This window comes from Ailuropoda melanoleuca, chromosome 14 (assembly GCF_002007445.2).
Source record: "Ailuropoda melanoleuca isolate Jingjing chromosome 14, ASM200744v2, whole genome shotgun sequence".
Classification (NCBI taxonomy): domain Eukaryota; kingdom Metazoa; phylum Chordata; class Mammalia; order Carnivora; family Ursidae; genus Ailuropoda; species Ailuropoda melanoleuca.
The window spans coordinates 2567921-2587173 of record NC_048231.1 but is presented as its reverse complement, the minus strand read 5'-3'; the positions used below and the strand labels follow the sequence as shown (position 1 = coordinate 2587173).

The window sequence follows — 19253 nt, the reverse complement described above, 5'->3', positions numbered from 1 at the left end:
TGGGAGAGGAAGAAGCAGGCTCCCAGCGGAGGAGCCTGATGTGGGGCTCAATCCCATAACGCCGGGATCACGCCCTGAGCCGAAGGCAGATGCTTAACCGTTGTGCCACCCAGGCGCCCCTGATTTTCCACTTCTTGCCAGATTTTCATTTAGTTAACTCATGTAGATTTTTTTGTTTGTTTGTTTGTTTGCTACTTCTACCAAGAGTCATGGTACACATGTACTTCATCCCCAATTTTCTGTTCTCCCAACCTTTCCTCCCATCCCTTCTTGTGCCAAGGTGAAGGATGTAAGAAACACGATAAGTATGAAAGTAAGGGATATATTGCCATATATTGCAAGTTCTGATTCTCTTGAGCAAAGAAAAGAGAGAAATACAAAAGAAAGTAGAGAAAAGATGGGAAGGCAAGAGAAAGGTAGAAAAGGGAACAAAACAGCAGTGTGTCCAGAGAGTAGGAAAATATGCTTCACCTGCCAGCAGTGAGACTTACAGAGGATGAAATCAGCTCAGTACATATAAAAAACAATGTAATGACTTTTGGTTAAATGTGATGGGTCAAACATCTATCTTTGCTCCCTAATGAAACTTCATTTAAGAAATGGGTGTAAAAGGTGTTTTTTAGGGAAAAAAGTTATAAACTCACAGGTACAGAGACTGGCAGAGAAGATATCCACAGATAACGAACATCAACAAATTTTTGGAAGGTGTCATTGGATAGAGGTATTAACAAGAGGGAAATCTGAATAGCAAGTGCCTGCAAAGAAAACACACTGTGAAAGCAAAGCGTTCTCTCCACAGGACCTGGCAAGTCTTGGGCATTGGAGGACCCTGATACCGTGAAGCTGAGATGAGTCATGGGGCTGAAGATTGGTTGAAAATCTTTCTAACGAGCAGTGAGACTGGCAGGTCAGATGCCCTCTTCTGTGCCGTGGAGTGACTCTGCCTCCCAATGGTGGTAGAGAAGTTGGCCCAACAGATTCTAAACTGCAGAATATCAAATATGACTGAGGGTAGAAGACAGATGCTGTACAGAGACCCCCATTCCACTGCTCAGCTTGATGAAGCCTGCCAGCCCATTGTGTGGGACTATTCTGTAATCCTTTCCTACCTCTTCCCCACTCTGAAGAAGGTGGGGGTTGGTTGGATTCTTCTCTAAGGAAACCTAACAGAGAAAAGCCCCACACAATCTAACATTTGAGGATCCCCCAACAACATGGCTGGTCCCTTCCTGATCACTGTACAGCGAGCCGACCCAGGAACTGAAACTTTCAGTGCCCCATGCTTGGATAAGATTAGACAATCAAAGATCACCAGACACCTTGGGAAAAATTCCAAAATGAAAGGTAGAGACTAAAGCAGACAGAAAAACAGAAGCTGATGGAAACATAGATGACACAAAGAATATAAGAATACTTTTGAAGATATAGTCTAGGAGATTATATATTCTCTCTATATTATACATAATGTGTATTTATAGTCTCTACATATTATAGAAAATATACATTCTATGTATTATAGAAGATATATCTTAAAGTTATATTTGTAGAAAAAAAGATATTGCATTTATGAAAAAAGAACAAGATGCTTAAAGAACAGAAAACAAGAAAGAACTCTTAGAAATGAAAAATATAGCAACCAAAATTTTTAAATTTAATAGGATTCTAAGAAAAGTTGAGGAAATCTCTCCAAAAATAGAACAAAAAATAAGGAGCTGAAGAACAAGTTAAAAGAGTAAGAAATTTAGAAGTCTATTCTGAGATGTTGAATGTCTAATTAACAGGAAGGCCAGAAAAAAGGAGAAAAAAAATGCAAAGGATAAAGTTATCCAGGAAATAATACAAAAATATTTCTCAGAATTGGAGAATATGAGTTTACTATTTGAAAAGGCCCATCAAATCCCCAGAGCAATTTCTGAAAGAAAAGACACTAAGTAACATCACTTTGGGATTTCAGGAGAAAAAAAGACTTCTAGAGAGAAAAAGCAGATCTTACACAAAAGATTAGAATCAGAATGGTTTTAGACTTCTTAACTGTAATATTATACTAAATGTTAGGAGACATTGCCTTCAAAATTCTGAGAGAAAATAGTTTCCAGCATTAGCTGCCCATCCAAACTATTAGTCAAGTAAAAATACAGAGTAGAGATGCATTCAGATATATAAGATCTCAAGATATTTCATTTATTCTGGTCTCAGGAAGTTAGTACAAAACTTGCTTCGACAAAGAGGGAATAAATCAAGAAAAAAAGGAGGATGTGAAATTCAGAAAACAGGGGTCCAACATAAGGGGGATGCAAAGGGAAGTCCCAGGTGTTCAGCTGTGCAGGCCTCAAGAAAAACAAAAACAGAAGGCCGTGGGGGAGGGAGGAGGAATGGAGCTGATAGATCACCTAAGGTGTGTGACCATGTGAGAAGTAATATTGGGAAGATTTTACGATTCTGTTATAGATTTTGACAAATTAATGTGTACATGGAAAACTAAACAAGTAAGAAAAAGGCTATTTTTAAGTCCTAGAAAAACAAAAAATTATGCAGGAGAGGAGGTATAATTATACAACACCATTTGTCTCATCCATGAATAATATTTACATTGTCATAATGACCTAAATAGTTAAAATTCATTTAAAAAAAATGACTTTATCGGAGAGGTTAGAAGGGGGAAACATGGAGGTAGGTTGTAAGTGTGGGTGGGGGGCATAGGGATGGGAGTAAGCATTCTATCTTCTCTTCTATATTAGGAAGAAAGTAGAAAATGTCTTAAAATGACAAATCAAGAAATAACCCTATAAGCATTTATTAAGAAAATAGAAAAAAAATGGTTAATTCTGAGGAGTCAAATATAAGGGTGGGTACTATGTTGGAAAGCACCTGACTTACGTGTTTTGTTATAAGCGCTATAATAGTATATGACTTTTAAAATTAGGCATGTGTCTTATTTTCATTTTTTAAACTAAACATTGTGGATATTTATTTTTTCTCTTATAGCACAAAAGCAGGAGCAGAATTTACTAAATGATAACATTTCGCAAATGGCGAAAGACTTCTCAAGATATTTTAGCAACACGGTAAAGAGCAAATGCATTCATTCTTCTTTCTTTTATTGAATACTGATATATATAAACTGTAATTGTGTGTGTGTGTGTGTGTGTGTATGTATGTATACACAGAGACTCTAGACGCAACTAACACGTATCATGGGAAAATCATTGGGCGGCCTCAGTTTTCTTATTTAAGGTAGAGATTGCTCTCTAAGGTTCTTTTGAGATCTGTTACTCTGTTAATTTCCTGTGAAGACCAGGGTAAGTGCACAGAGGTTGCAGAGGTGGGGAGGGAGCGGATAAAATGAGAGAAGGTAAAGAGACATTTACTACCTTTTAAATATATAATCAGTAGTTAATGATAAACATATGAGTGTAGAGTTGGCCAATTACAAATAGAAACATTCAATTTTTTGAGATGCACTGATATCAAAAGTAACTTTTAACATGTTGTGGGTAGAGAAAGATGAAGGAGAAGAGCACTAATAAGTATACCATGTTTGCAATTGCATTTTCTTAGTAAGATTCTGCTAGTGATGATTATACAATGACTAAAGATTATGCAATTTATAACAGTATAATGACTAAGAACCAAATACAGAATTCAGTAGAAAATTCTGAAAAATCCATAAAGTGATATTCTTTTCTCCTCAAGAAATAGTAAATCCTCCCTGAAAAAAGCCTCAATAAATTCCACTTCCCTCTCCCTGATTTTTGCCATAAAATTGTTCATATATCAAAGTATATTCTATTTTATGAAGTTGTTTCAACAACTTGTCTTAACTTGCTTCCCGGAGTTTATGAAAAAAATTTCCATGAATCACTTTGGAGTTTATTTATTTTTTATTCAGGTATAATCAACATATAGTGTTATATTAGTTTCAGGTGGACAATATAATCATTCAACAATGCTATCTATACATTACTCAGTGCTCATCGCAACGAGGGAACTCTTAATCCTCTTTATTTACTATGCCCATCCTGGCATCCACCACCCCTTTGGCAACTGCCAGTTTTTTCTCTGTATTTAAGAGTCTGGTTTTTTGTTTGCGTCCTTTTTTCTGTTTGTTGTGTTTCTTAAATGCCACGTAAGAGTGAAGTCAGTATGGTATTTGTCTTTCCCTGGCTGACTCACTTCACTCAGCATTATACACTCTAGGTCCACCCATGTTATTGCAAATGGCAAGATCTCATTTGTCTTTATGGCTGAGGAATATTCCATTGTGTATGTGTGTGTATGTATATATGTATATTTTATATATATATACCACCTGTCCTTTATCCATTCATCTATCCATGGACACTCAGGTTGCTTCCATATCTTGGCTATTATAAATAATGCTACAATAAACCAAGGGGTGGATATATCCCTTTAAATTAGCTTTTACATATTCTTTGGGTAAATACCCAGGTAGTATGATTCCTGAATTGTAGGGTATTTCCATTTTTAATTTTTCGAGGAAACTCCATACTGTTTTCCACAGTGGCTGTACCAATTTGCATTCCCACCAAAGCACCCGAGGGTTTCTTTTTCTCCACATTCTCGCCATCAGTTGTTGTTTCTTGAGTTTTTTATTTTAGCCATTCTCACAGGTGCGCGGTGATAGCTCATTGTGGTTTTGGTTTGCATTTTTCTGCTGATGAGTGATGTTTAGCATCTTTTCATGTGTCTGTATCTGAATGTGCATGTCTTTTGCCCATTTTTAAATTGGATTACTTGGTTTTCTAGTGTTGAGTCGTATAAGTGCTTTATATTTTTGGATATTAATATGCGTATGTCAGATATGTCATTTGCAAATATCTTCTCCCCTTCATTAAGTTGTCTTTTAGTTTTGTTGATTGTTTCCTTTGCTGTGCAGAAGCTTTTTGTTTTGATGTAGTCCTAATGGTTTATTTTTGCTTTTATTTCCTTTCCCTCAGGAGACATATCTAGAAAAATGTTGCTATGGCTGGTGTCAGAGAAATTACTACCTGTGATCTCTTCTAGAATTTCTATGGTATCAGGTTTCTCATTTAGGTCTTTAATCCATTTTGAGTTTATTTCTGTGTATGGTGTAAGAAGGTAGTTTAATTTCATCCTTTTGCATGTAGATGTCCAGTTTTCCTACCACTGTTTGTTGAAGAGACTGTCTTTATTGCATATTGAAGATTAATTGACCATATAATTGTGGGTTTATGTCTGGGCTCTCTGTTCTGTACCATTGGTCTATATGTCTATTTTTGTGCCAGTACCATACTGTTTTGATTACTTGAGCTTTGTAGTATATAATGAAGGAGGGATTGTAATACCTCCAGTTTTGTTCTGTTGAAGCTCGCTTTGGCCATTCAGGGTCTTGTGATGTTCCATACAAATTTTAGTATCATTTGTTCTAGTTCTGTGAGAAATACTATTGGTATTTTGATACGGATTGCATTAAATCTGTAGATTGCTTTGAGTAGTATGAACATTTTAACAGTATTTGTTCTCCCAAACTATGAGTATGGGCTATTTTTCCATTTGTGCCATCTTCTATTTCTTTCATCAATATTTTATACTCAGAGTACAAGTCTTTCACCTCGTTGGTTATGTTTATTTCTAGGTATTTTATTGTTTTAGTGCAATTATAAATGGGACTGTTTCCTTAATTTCTCTTTCTGCTACTTCATTATTGGTGTATAGAAATGCAACAGGTTTCTGTATATTGATTTTGTATCCTACTAACTTAATGAATCCATTTATCAGTTCTAGTAGTTTTCTGGTGGAGTCTTCAGGGTTTTCTATATAGAGTATCATGTCATCTGCAGACAGTGAAATTTTTACTTACCAATTTGGATACCTTTTATTTCTTTTTCTCGTCTAATTGCTGTTGCTCAGACTTCCAGTACTATGTGGAGGAAAAAAAAAAAAACTTGTGAGAGTGGACATCCTTGTCTTGTTCTTGATCTTAGGGAGAAAGCTATCAGTTTTCAACATTGAGTATAATGTTAGCTGTGGGGTTTTCATATAAGGCCTTTATTATGTTGAGGTATGTTCCCTCTAAACCTACTTTGTTGAGAGTTTTTATTGTGAATAGATGTCATACTTTGTCAAATGCTTTTTCTGCATCTATTGAAATGGTCATATGGTTTGTCTCCATTCTTTTGTTGACATGATGTATTATGTGGATTGATTTGCAAATATTTGACCACACTTGCATCCCACGAACATTCCCACTTGAATCCTGGTGAATAATTTTTTTTAAATGTACTGTTGGATCCAGTTTGTTAATATTTTATTGAGGATTTTTGCATCTGTGTTCATCAGACATATTGGCCTGTAATTTCCCTTTTTTATAGTGTCTTTACATGGTTGTGGCATCAGGGTAATGCTGGCTTCATAGAATGAATTGGGAAGCTTTCCTTCATCTTCCATTTTTTGGAATAGTTTGAAAAGAATAGGTATGAACTCTTCCTTTAAATGTTGGTAGAATATACCTGTGAAGCTGTCTGTTCCTCGACTTTTGTTTTTTGGGAGTTTTATGATTGCTGATTCAATTTCATTGCTGGCAATCAGTCTGTTCAAATTTTCTATTTCTTCTTGATTTAGTTTTGGGGGCTTATATGTTTCTAGGAATGTTTCCATTCTATGTTGTCTAATTTGTGGGCATATAACTTTTCATGATATTCTCTTACAATCCTTTGTTTTCTATGGTGTTGGTTGTGATTTCTTTTCTCTTACTTCTGATTTTGTTTGAGTTCTCTTTCTCTCTTTTTTATGATGAATCTCGCTAACAGTTTATCAATTTTGTTGACATTTTCAAAGAACCATCTCCCCGACTTTATCCATCTGTTCTGGTGTGTTTTTTTTCTAGTTTTTTATTTCATTTATTTCTGCTCTAATCTTTATTTCCTTTATTCCTCTATTTTCCTTTATTCTACTGACTTTGGGCTTTGTTCTTCTTATACCTTATGGTATAAGGTTAGGTTGTTTATTTGAGATTTTTCTATCTTCTTGGGGTAGGCCTATATTGCTATAAACTTTCCTCTCAGAACAGCTTTTGTTGCACCCCAAAGATTTTGGACTGTTAGTTTTCATTTTCATTTGTCTCCATGTATTTTTTTATTTCCTCTTTGATTTCTTAGCTGACCCATTCATCATTTAGTAGCATATTATTTAAGTCCGTATATGTGTTCTTTCCAGATTTTTCTTGGGGTTGATTTCTAGTTTCATAGTATTGTGGTTGGAAAGGATGCATGGTATGATTTCAGTCTTTTTGAGTTTTCTGAGATTTGTTTTGTGGCCTAATATGGGATCTATTCTGGAGAACATTCCATGTGCGCTTGGAAAGAATATGTATTCCACTGTTTCAGGATGGAATATTCTGAATATATCTGTTAAATCCATTTGGTCCAATATGTCCTTCAAAACCACTGTTTCCTTGCTGATTTTCTGTTGGGATGATCTATCCATTGATGTAAGTGGGGTGTAAAAGTCTCCTATTATTATTGTATTACTATTGTTTATTTTCTTTTTTGTTGTTGTTTGCTATGTATTTGGATGATGGCATGTTGGGGGCATAAATATTTACAAATACCTTCATGTTGAATTGTTCCCTTTATGTTTATGATTCCCTTTATGATTCTTTGTCTCTTGTTACAGTGTTTGTTTTAAAGTGTATTTTGTCTGATACAGATATTACTATCCTAACTTTATTTTCACTTCCATTTGCATGATAAATGCTTTTCTATCCCTTCACTTTTGATCTGCATGTGTCTTTAGGACTCAAATGAGTCTCTTGTAGGTAGCATATAGATGGGTCTTGTGTTTCTTTTTATCCATTCCGTTACCATATGTCTTTTGTTTGGAGTGTTTAGTCCATTTACATTCAAAGTAATTACTGATAGGTATATACTTAGTGCCATTTTGTTACTTGTTGTATAGTTGTTTTTGCAGTTCTTCTCTGTTCTTTTTTTCTCTTGCTTGCTTCTTTCACAGTTTGCTGGCTTTTTTAATGACATACTCAGATCCCTTTCTGTTTTTTTCCATATTTTTTACTGGTTTTTTTTTATTGTGGTTTCCATTAGATTTATGTAACTTCTTATATATATATATAAGTTTATATTAAGTTGATGGTCACTTAAGTTTGAACCTATGCTAAAAGCACTGAATTTTTACTCTCCCTCCCACCTCCAACATTTTAGGTATATGGTATCATACTTCACGTCCTTTTACTTTGTGAATCCCTTGACTGATTTTTATAGACATACTTTTGTGCTTCCTACTTTCTTAGTCCTGCTTATGGTCTTTCCTTTCCACTCAAAGAATCCCCCTTAACATTTCTTGTAAGGCTGGTTTAGTGGTCATGACCTCCTTTAACTTTTGATTGTCTGGGAAACTCTTTATCTCTCCTTCTATTCTGAATGATAGCCTTGCTGAGTAAAGTATTCTTGGATGCAGGATTTTTCTTTTTAGACTTTGAATATATCATGCCACTCCCATCTGTCTGTGATGTTTCTGCTGAAAAAAATCATTGGATAGGTTCATGGGGTTTTCCTTTTATGTAACCTTCTTTTCTTTTGCTGATTTAAAAATTCTCTCTTTATCACTACATTTTGCCATTTTAATTACCACATGTCTTTGTGTGGACCTCCATGGGTTGATTTGTTGGGAATGCTCTGTGCATCCTGGATCTGGATGTCTATTTCCTTCCCCAGATTAGGGATGTGTTCAGTTGTTATGTCTTCAAATAAATTTTCTGGCCCCTTTTCTCTCCCTTCTCCTGGGAACCCTATAATGTGAATGTTATAACGCTCAATGTTATCATTGAGTTCCCTTAATCTATTTTCATTTTTATTAGTCTTTTTTTCCTCTCCTGCTTAGCTTGATTGCTTTCTATTACCTTATCCTCTGGGTCACTGATATATTCTGCTTTCTTTAATTTACTATTTATTCCCTCTAGTGTATTTTTTATTTCATTTATTGAGTCCTTCATCTCTGATTGATTCTCTTTTGTTTTCTGTCTCTTTGTTGAGAGTCTCACTGAGGTCCTCCACTCTTTTTTCAAGTCCAGTGAGTATCTTTATGACCATTAGTTTATATTATCAGGCCTATTACTTATTTCCATTTCTTTCAGCTCTCTTGCTGTGATTTTGTCCTGTTATTTCATTTGGGACATATTCTTCTGTTTCCTCATTTTGACTAACTCTCTGTGTCTGTTCCCATGTGTCAGGAATATCAGCTATATCTCCACCCCTTGAAAACAGTGGCCTTCTGAAGAACAGGTCCTGTAATGCAGTGTCCCCTGTTTGCCAGAAATTGGTGCCTCAAGGGTGTCTCCTGTGTGTGTTGCATGTGCTCTACTTCTGTGGTAGAGCCATGGTTGCCTGGCTCTCTCTGACTGTTGTGGGCAGGACTTGGTCCCTGGGCTGTTAGTGAGCCAGTCTGGGGTCACCTGGGGCTTGAGCTGAGTCAGACTAGGCATTTGCCTGAGGTGTGGTAGCCCTGAACTGTAAGGTGCTATCCCTGTCTTGTCCTCTGAGAAGCTTTCACTGGTGAGTGGAGCCTGCAGTCAGACCAGATGTTTGTCCCCAGCCCACTGCTGGGGTCTAAATCAGACAAATGTGTATGGTTATCTTCCCCTCTCCCTGGGACAGGAGTCACTTTAAAATGGTGACTCCATTTTGTTACCAGTGTGCAAGCATCCCCCTCAGTCAGGGATGCTTGCACATTGCCAGGCTTGTGGCACTGCTTTGGATGGACTCCTACTAAGGGTGGGCCTACAAGAGAATGCAGGTGGGTGCATGTTGTTAGAAAATAGTGTGCTGGTCTGCTGCAGGAGGGGACCTGTGGCCTGGAGAACTGCCAAGGGCAAGTCTGTAGAAGAATGCAGGGGTGGGGCATGAGGTGCCAGCAAGGTCACTGCTGGTCTGCTGTGGGAGGGGACCTGGAGCCACTTTAGAAAACTGCCTCACCAGATTGGTGGGGGAGCTTTGAGAAACAGCATAAGGGCAGGGCACACTGTTAGCAAGCTAGGCAGGAGTGTTCAGGCTGCAGTGGTTCCTGAAGGTGTCTGTGTATCTAGTCTGGGGATCTGGGAAGGGAAATGGTGACTGCCAGCTCTTTTGTTCTTGGAGAAGTCTCCCAAAGATCCCTGCCCCTACAGTACGTGCTCTAAGATTGGTAAATAAATCTCCTTCCTGTCTACCCCAGGCATTTTTCAAACCACTGCTTCCATGCTGTATCTCAGTGGGGCTGTTTGTTGTGATTTATCTTTAAGGGTGGGAACTCAGTTTTCTATTGCTCTCTACCCATCCCACAGCCCAGGCCACTGAGTTTTAAAGTTCCAGGTGTTAAGCCCAACCAACTGTAAGAACTCACAAAGTTAGACCCATCTGGTTTTCAAAGCCAATATTGTGGGGATTCATCTTCCTAATGCGGGTCTCCCTTGCCTGGGGTGCCTGGGGAGGGGTCTTTTCCTTTCCCTTCTCTATGCCTGTGGTGTCCCTCCCTCCTATGGATCAGTTTGGCTCCTCACCATGTCTCTGCCCTTCCTATCCTTTTCAGTGTGGCCTCTTCTCTACATTTAGCTGTGGAGAGTCTGTTCTGCCAGTTTTCAGGTTATTTACTAGGTTATTTGCCCTGATGTGGATGTTATCTATGTGAATCTGTGGGACAAAGTGTGCTTAGGATTCTCTTATTCTCCTTTCTCTCATTGTGGCTTTGATTTGCATTTCCCTAAGGATTAGTGATGTTGAGGATTTTTTCATGTGTGCGTGTTGGCCATCTGTATGTTTTCTTTGGAAAAATGTCTTTTCATATCCTCTGTGCATTTTTTAACTGGATTATTTGGGTTTTTTGGTGTTGAGTTGTAGAAGTTCTTTATATATATTTTGATATTAACACCTTATCAGATATATCATTTGCAAATATCTTTTCCCATTCAGTAGGTTGCCTTTGTTTTGTTAATGGTTTCCATCACTGTGCAAAACTTTCTATTTTGATGTAATCCCAGTAGTTTATTGTTGCTTTTGTTTCCCTTGCTCGAGGAGCCATATCTAGGAAAATGTTTTTATGGCTGATGTCACAGAAATTACTGCCTGTGTTTTCATCTAAGAATTTTATGGTTTCCAGTCTCACATTTAGGTCTTTAATCCATTTTGAGTTTATTTGTGTGGATAGGGTAATAAAATGGCCCAATTTCATTCTTTTGCATGCAGGTGTGCAGTTTTTCCAGAACTATTTATTTTTATTTTTAAGGGAGGGGTAGGGGCAGAAGAAGAGGGAGAGAGATAATCTCAAGCAGACTCCATGCCCAGCATGGAGCCCATCTTGGGGCTTGATCCCACAGCCCTGAGATCATGACCTGAGCTCTGAAATCAAGAGTCAATGCTTAACTGACAGAGCCACCCAGGTGCCCCTAAAAGCACTAAGGTTTTACTAAGCCCCCCACATTTTATGTATATGATGGCATATTTTACATTTAAAAAAAATTGTGTATCCTTTGGCCAATTTTTATAGATATAATTGATTTTACTCCTTTTGTGCTCTACTTCCATACTGTTTTATAAGTGATTAATCTACTTTTACTATATTTTTGCATTTACTTGTGAAATTTTTTTCCTTTCATAGTTTTCTTACTCCTGATTATGGCATTTTTTTTTCCACTTAAAGAATTCCCTTTAACATTTCTTATAAGGCTGGTTTAGTGGTCATGAATTCCTTTACTTTTGTTTGTCTGGGAAACTCTTTCTCTCTCCTTCAATTCTGAATAACAGCCTTGCTGAGTGGAGTATTCTGGGTTGCAGATTCTTTTTTCTTTCAGCACTCTGCATGTGTTATGCCACTCCCTTTTGGCCTATAAAATTTCTGCTGAAAAATCAGCTGATAGGTTTATGGGGTTTCCCTTGTATATACTGTTTCTTTTACTGCTTTTAAAATTATCACTCATTTTGCCATTTTAATTATTATGTGTGGACCTCCTTGCATTAATTTTGTTGGTGCTCTCTCTGCCTTCTGGATCTGGATGTCTGTTTCCTTTCTTAGATTAGGGGAGTTTTCAGCTATTTTTTTCAAATAAATTTTCTGCCTCCTTCTCTCTCTCTTCTGGGATCCTTACAACGCATATGTTATTACAGTTGATGACATCACTGAGTGCCCTTACCCTATTCTCATTTTCTATTATATTTTGTTCTGTTTGCTTTTCAGCTTGGTTCCATTACATCTGTCTTTCAGACACTGATCTGTTCTTCTGTCTCCTCTAATCTGCTGTTGATTTCCTCTAGTGTATTTTTCATTGCAGTTATTGAGCTCTTCATCTCTGGTTCTGTTTTATATTTTGTATCTCTTTATTGAAGGTCTAACTGAGATCCTCCACTCATCTCTCAAGTCCAGTGAGTATCCTTATGATCATTAATTTGAGTTATCAGGCATATAGCTTATCTCTGCTTCATTTGGCTCTTTTGCTTTGGTTTTATCCTGTTCTTTCATTTGGCGCTTATTCCTCCGTCTCCTCACTTTGTCTAACTCTGTTTGTTTGTTTGTTTGTTTGTTTGTTTTCTATGCATTATAAAAGTCAGCTACATCTCCTGATCTTGAAAGTAAGTAGTGGCCTTATGAAGAAGAGGCCCTGTGGTACGCAATGGTGCAATGCTCCCTGTTCACCAGAGCCAGGCACTTCAATGGCATCTAACCTTTGTAGGCTGTGTGTGCCCCACTGTTGTGGCTGAACCATGTTTCCTTATAGTGAAGTCCATTGCAATGGCCCTCTTTGCCTGTTTCATATGCACCAGGCAGGGTTTGGTCTCTGTGCTTTTAAAGGGACAGTCTGGGGCTGCTGAGGGCTTGTAGTTAGGTGATGTCAGCATTCAAACCAGGTGCCTCCTCTCAGCCCATCTGCTGGGGCTGTAGTTGCACAGAGCCATAGGGCACTTTCCTTTCCTTGTCCCCTGAGAGGCTTTGTTGGTGGGCAGGGCCTGCACTCAGATCAGGTGCCTGCCCTGTCGGTCTGCTGGGGCTGCCATCTCACTGGTCACCAGGGCATTCTCATGTGCTGCCAGCCATAAGGTTCAGCTGCTGGGACTGTAGCATACTGGCATGTGTGGATATCTTCCTCTCTCCCCAGGGCAGGAGTCACTTTGGAGGGTTGCCTTTGGAGTATGGCTGGTTGTATTGGGCCTGTCTGCAGGGGAATGCAGGGACAGGGCACTAATCAACAAGACAGATGGAGAGCCTTCGTGCTGCTTCCTGCAAGTGTCTGGCCAACAAAGTTGGGGGTAAGCAGGGAGGAAGAAAAATGGCACCCATCACCACTTTTGTTCTATAATGGTCCCCTAAAGATCCCTGCCCCTCCAACATACATTCTGAGATTAGTAAATAAATCTTCCTATATACCCCAGGTACTTTCAAACAGCTGCTTCTATGCTATGTCTCAGCAGGATGATTTGTTATGCTGGCTCCTTAAGGGTGGGAACTCAGCTTCCTATTGTCCTCCAGTGCTCCAGCTCTCCCAGAGCTAAGCCTACTGATTTTTAAAGTACAGAGTTAAGCCCCACTGATTGCTGATTGTAAAGACTCCTGAATTTAAGCCCCACTGGTTTTCAAAGTTAAATGTTACGGAGATTTGCCTTTCCAGTGTGGGTCCCTCATGCCTAGGGTGCCTGGCATGAGGTCCCATCTTCTGGCTGCTTGCGGTATCTCTCCTGTTTTTGGTTAGTTTTGCTGGGATTCAGGTTCCTAACTATGTCTCTGCCAATCCTACCCTTTTCAGTGTTGCCCCTTCTCTATGAAAGTCTGTTCTGCTAGTCTTTGGGTCACTTTCAAAGATAGTTGCGCAGACACGGCTGTTATCTCAGTGTGTCCATGGGTTGAGCTCAGAATCCTCTTACTCCACCACCTTCCCAGAATTGAATCAACTCTGGAGTTTTAAATATCAAGTTTTTCTAAGGGAAGGTATACATAGCCTCTGCTGATGATTCAGGAATTAATTATAACCCTTCTCTGAATGTGGTTCAGGCAATCTAATACACTGGTGCCCTGCTTATTTAACTCTGAGATAATTGTAGGTTTTATGTTTGAGCAGGAAAAAGTGAAGCAAGAACTTGAATACTTACGAAATCAAGAAAGCCATAAGATTAAAAGTCATTTTGAAACCCTAAAGAACTTAGAAAATGAAATCTATGTGCATGACTTAAAAGTAGATGTTTTGCTCCTGGAAAATGAAAAATTAAGAAAAGTAAGTTCAAGAGCCCTTCATTTTGCATGATGATTTTGTTAACTGCCTAGACCTATAATAATTACAAGAGAAAAGGAGATTATAGCTCTTAAAACTTTCGAAATAAAGATTAAGTATATATAAAACAAGGCACAAATCATAAGTGAAAGACATAATGAATACACATGGGTAACCAGCACCCAGATCAAGAAACAAAGCATTAACAGTGTCCAGGTATCTTCTATGTCCTTTCCCGTCCCCACAAGGTAAAGTAACAGTATACTGGCTTCTAACCAAAGACTAGTTTTGTCTGTTTCTGAACATTATATGTATATGTATATGAATGATACAATATGTACTCTTGCTCAATACTTTGTTTGCAAGGTGCATCTTTATTATATTGAATGCGGGTATGGTTCGTTCAGCCTTAGTGCCGTATATAGTATTCAAGTGTATAACTATACTACAATTTATAAACTCTCTTGATGGGGCTTTAGAGAATTTCTAGATGGGGCTATTGCAAATAGAGTTGCCATGAACATTCTAGTACATGTGTTTTCAGGAACATATGTACATGTTTCTGGTGGGTACACCCCTCAAGTGGAATTACAGAGCCATAGGAATGTGGACCCTAGTTGATGGTCAATAAATCCCCCCTCATGCACAGTGCCATCTCCCAAAGAAGTTGCAGAAATCGCCACTCCCAGCAGGGTATGTGAGAACACACTGGTTCCACGTTCTCACCAAACTTTGGTTATTTTTTTTCCACTTAACCATTCTGGAGAGTGTGTAGTGGTATCCCATTGTGGTTTTAGTTTGCATTTTCCTGATGATCAATGAAGCATCTATTCATATGTTGGTGGCCACTTGTATACATCTTTGTGAAGTACCTGTTCAAGTGTCTTGCCCATTTAAAAAATTAGGTTGTCTCTCGGTTTTGTACTGATTGTATCATTTTTTTTCAGTAAACCACAATGACCTCAAGGTGAGGATCTGTATCCGTGTATCCCAAGTGTTTTGCACAATGGCTCACAGGGAAAAGGGATTCTGTCCCACGTTATGCTCACAATAACCTTTAATGTGGATAATATACTATGTCCCTTTTATAGATGAGGAAACCGAGGATCTACATTTTTAATAATTTTTAATAGCTAGAAAAATAAAAACAGTCCCATGACAATAAGACTCTAAGTAAGGGACAAATCCTTTTACCTGTCTGGGTACTCTTTCTTATCAGGTAAATGGCAACAGTTATCCACCAATATTACGTGTTTCTGGTAGAATTAAAATGGCATAAAAGGTACTAATGTACTTTGAAAAGGTAAATGTGCTCCAGAGCCCAGGTACCAGCATCACTAACCTGCACACGTGCAATACCTCTTCATTCTTCTAGCCCTTGAATCAATCTTATCAGGTATTTCATCTACCCATGGAAATTCCATAAGATTGTCTTCTTATCAAGATGACATAGATTATTTATTAAAATTAAAATACTTGGAATTTTTATTGCTACTTTGCTAATGGATAGCAAATGGATGACTGTGAAAAACTGATTCTAAAAGGTCTAATTTATGGACCATCTACTAGGTCCTGAATGATGCTGTGCTGTTATCTTATTCACTCCCCACTCTGTTCTGCTTGTTACATCCCTTCTGTCAGCAGACATTTTAATCACCCACTGAGTCCCTAGACTTGTAGAAGGCTCAGTGAAAACAGAGATGAATAAGACACCCCCCCCCAAGTCCTTAGGAAGCTCATCATCTAGCTGAGGAAATGAGCAGATAAATGGATACATTACAATTCAGCGTGTGTACACATTTGAGAGTTATGGGAAAATAGCTGAACTACATGTATTCAAGTTGTCTACAAACTGTGATCCACATTCAAAGAGGGGCAGGAATGATGACTTGGACTTGGCCTACAGGGATTTCCACTCTGGTTTACTACAAAACCAGCCAACAAGCCATGCAGACTGGCACCAAGATCAAGGCCCCATGAGTAGACCCTATAACGGGCTTATAAACAGTTCTATGTCTCCTGTGGTACTAGATGTGACTTCTAAGATTTTTTTTATCAGTAATTTCAGTATTTGACTATTTCCCTCTTGAAACTGGGCCAGTGCCATGTTTATATCCAAAGCCCATGCTTTCAGAGTTCCCAGAGACTTTGGAGTTTAGCATTCCTGAGCATTGGGTGGTCAGAACAGAAAGCAATGACTTTAATACCCAACCCACTACTATCACCATCACCCAACCCAGTGAAACATCTGAATGGAGTGAGCAATTCTGTGGGGTCTCCAGACTTGATAAATCCTCTCTCTGAGGTCTTACACCGAACTCCTCCAGTCTGGAAGCATAGCTGCCTTGGTACATTGCCTGCACACAGAGTTTGCATACAGAACACTTTTTTGTTTTTGGGCACAATGCATTTAGGCAGAATACCTTTTGATTTCTTTTTGTGGCAAATTATATTCAGAATGCCATGTTTATTTGGGTTCTTAAATGTTTACTGGGAAGCCAGATCCTTTACCTCCTTCACCAGAATGTAGGCTTAACAAGGGCTCTGCTCACCACTGTTACCCTTATACTGAGAGCAGTCAGTGGCACGGAGAAGAATCAATAGATGTGTGCCAAATGATGCAGGGATAATTAATCTATGGTAACTAAACTGCTTAAAGCAATCACGTATCTTTCATTTCCAGTATATTGCATACATGAAGAACAAGATAGAGCAATACAGAAAAGGAAAAGAAGACCTCAAGTCCGTATCAAGTGACCTGTCTTGTCAACTGACAGCTCATCAGAGTAAGTAATGTATTGTGGGTGATCTGAACATATAAAAAATAAATTTTGTTTTATTTAAATAAATTTTACTGATTTCCATACAATAAAATGAACCCATCTAAAATTCAATGAGTTTTGATAAATGTACATGCCACTGTAACCACTGCCACAAGCAAGGTAAAGAACATTTTTTCCCTGAAAAATCTCGCTTGTGTCCCTTTGTAGTTGCTTTCCCACCTTACCTCCAGTGTCTGGAAACCATTGACTTTCTCCCTTCCCCTTCCCCTCCCCTCCTCTCCCCTCCCTTTTCCTTTCCTCCCCTCCCCTCCCCTCCCCTCTCTTTAAGATCTTATTTTATTTTAGAGAGAGATGGAGAGTGAGAGAGCAAGAGCGGGGGGGGGGCGCAGAGGGGGGAAGGAGAGGGAGGGGGAAAGAATCTCAAACAGACTCCATAAGGAGAATGGAGCCTGATGTGGGGCTCGATCTCACACCCTGAGATCATAACCTGAGCCAGAACTAAGAGTTGAAGCTTAACGAACTAAGCCACCCAGGTGCCCCTGATCTGCTTTCTGTCACTAAGGATTAGATACAAATGGAATGATGGAATACTCACACTTTTGTACCTGGATTTTTGCATTCAGCAAACTTTTTTTTTTTAGATCCATTCATGTATCATTGCTTTGCTCCTTTTTATAGTTGTATAGTAGTATTCCATTATGCAGATATACCTTATTTTGCTTATCCATTCACCGTTTGAAGGACATTTGGATTGTTTCCAGTTTTTGGTTACTATTTGCTTACATGTATTTTTGCAAACATTTGTTTTCATTTCTCTTGGGGAAATACTGAGGAGCGGAATTGCTGGGGCGTGTGGTTAGTGTATGTTTAACTTTATAAGAAACTGCCCAACAGTTTACCAGAGTCGCTGTGCAAATTCTTCATCCCACTAGCAGTGGGCTCCTCCACATCCCACCAAAATTTAAAATTGTCAAAACGCTTAAGATTGTTAACATGTAAGCCATTTTAGTGGGTATATAATGGTATTTCATTGTGATTTTTATTTGCATTTCTCTGATGACTGATGCTGTTGAGTATTTTTTCATGTGCTTTTTGGCCACTTGTATCTCAACCTTTGTGAAGTGTCTTGAACCAATTGTCTATTGCAGCATAACAAATATTACAAATCATTTACCTTGCTCCTACATTGGTCATTTGGTCAGAGCCTGGTGGAGACCACTCATGTCTGCTCCACATGACATCAGCTGGGGCAACTTGATGGCTGGGGTAATTCAGCAGTTGGGGACTGGAGTCGTCTGAAGACACATCCCCTCACTCAGTGTGACTGGTGTTGCTGTTGGCTCACCACCAGTCTCCATGTAGTTGCCTGGCCTGCTGTGTTCCAAAAGCTAACATCCCAGGTACAAGGGGAGGGGACACAGATGCCACCACTAATGGGAGGGGTGTCAGCTTCACGTTGTGGGAAGAGCATGTGGGACGGGATATATTGTGGGGCCATCTCTGGAAAATACAGTCTGCCACATTTTTGTCCAAATCTTTTGCTCATTACTTTGTGTTGTTAAAATCTTTGTGTATTCTAGAAATGAGTCCTTTTTCAGCATGAGGCTTGACTTCTCATTTTCTTAATATTGTCTTGAAAAGAGCAAAAGTTTTTCTGTGGAAAAAGTCTATTTTATTTCATCTTTTAAGGGTAGTACTTTTTGTGTCCTAAGACATTTTTGCCTAAGCCAAGTTCTCAGATTTTTCTCCTGTGTTTTCTTTTGTTTTGTTTTTTGCTTTTTCTTCCCACTTTCTCCTGTGTTTTCTTTTTTTTAGTTTTAGCTTTTATGTCTAGATCTCCAATTCATTTCAAATTCACATTTTTGTATGGTGTGAGATAAGGGTTGAATTTCTTGTTTTCTTTTATGTATATCCAGTTGTTCTAGCACCATTTTTGAAAAGCCTGTCTTTTTAGCATTGTTTTATAAGTCTGTTCCTTATTCTGACTTTATACCAATACCACACTGTCCTGATTACTGTAGTTTCATGTTCGGCCTGGAAATCAGGTGGTGTAAGTTCTCCACATCTGTGCTTCTCTCTCAGAATGATTTTGGCTATTTATAGGTCCTTTGATTTTCATATAAGTTTTAAAGTCGGCTTGTTAATCTATAATTGCACACACCTGCTGGGATCTTAATTGGGTTTGTGTTGAATCTGTTCATCAGTTTGAGAATTGACATCTTAACAAAATTAAGTCTTCCAACACA

At 38.5% G+C, this 19253-nt stretch overlaps 1 protein-coding gene across 1 annotated transcript in view; it reads left to right on the top strand.

The window, feature by feature from the left end:
• CCDC175 (coiled-coil domain containing 175) overlaps positions 1 to 19253 on the top strand; it is a 71938-nt gene that overhangs the window by 48039 nt on the left and 4646 nt on the right. Inside the window, exons 15-17 of the mRNA XM_034642661.1 lie at positions 2986 to 3065; positions 14075 to 14227; positions 16908 to 17010. Coding sequence (XP_034498552.1) covers positions 2986 to 3065; positions 14075 to 14227; positions 16908 to 17010 — 336 coding nt within the window. The remainder of the gene's footprint in view (positions 1 to 2985; positions 3066 to 14074; positions 14228 to 16907; positions 17011 to 19253) is intronic.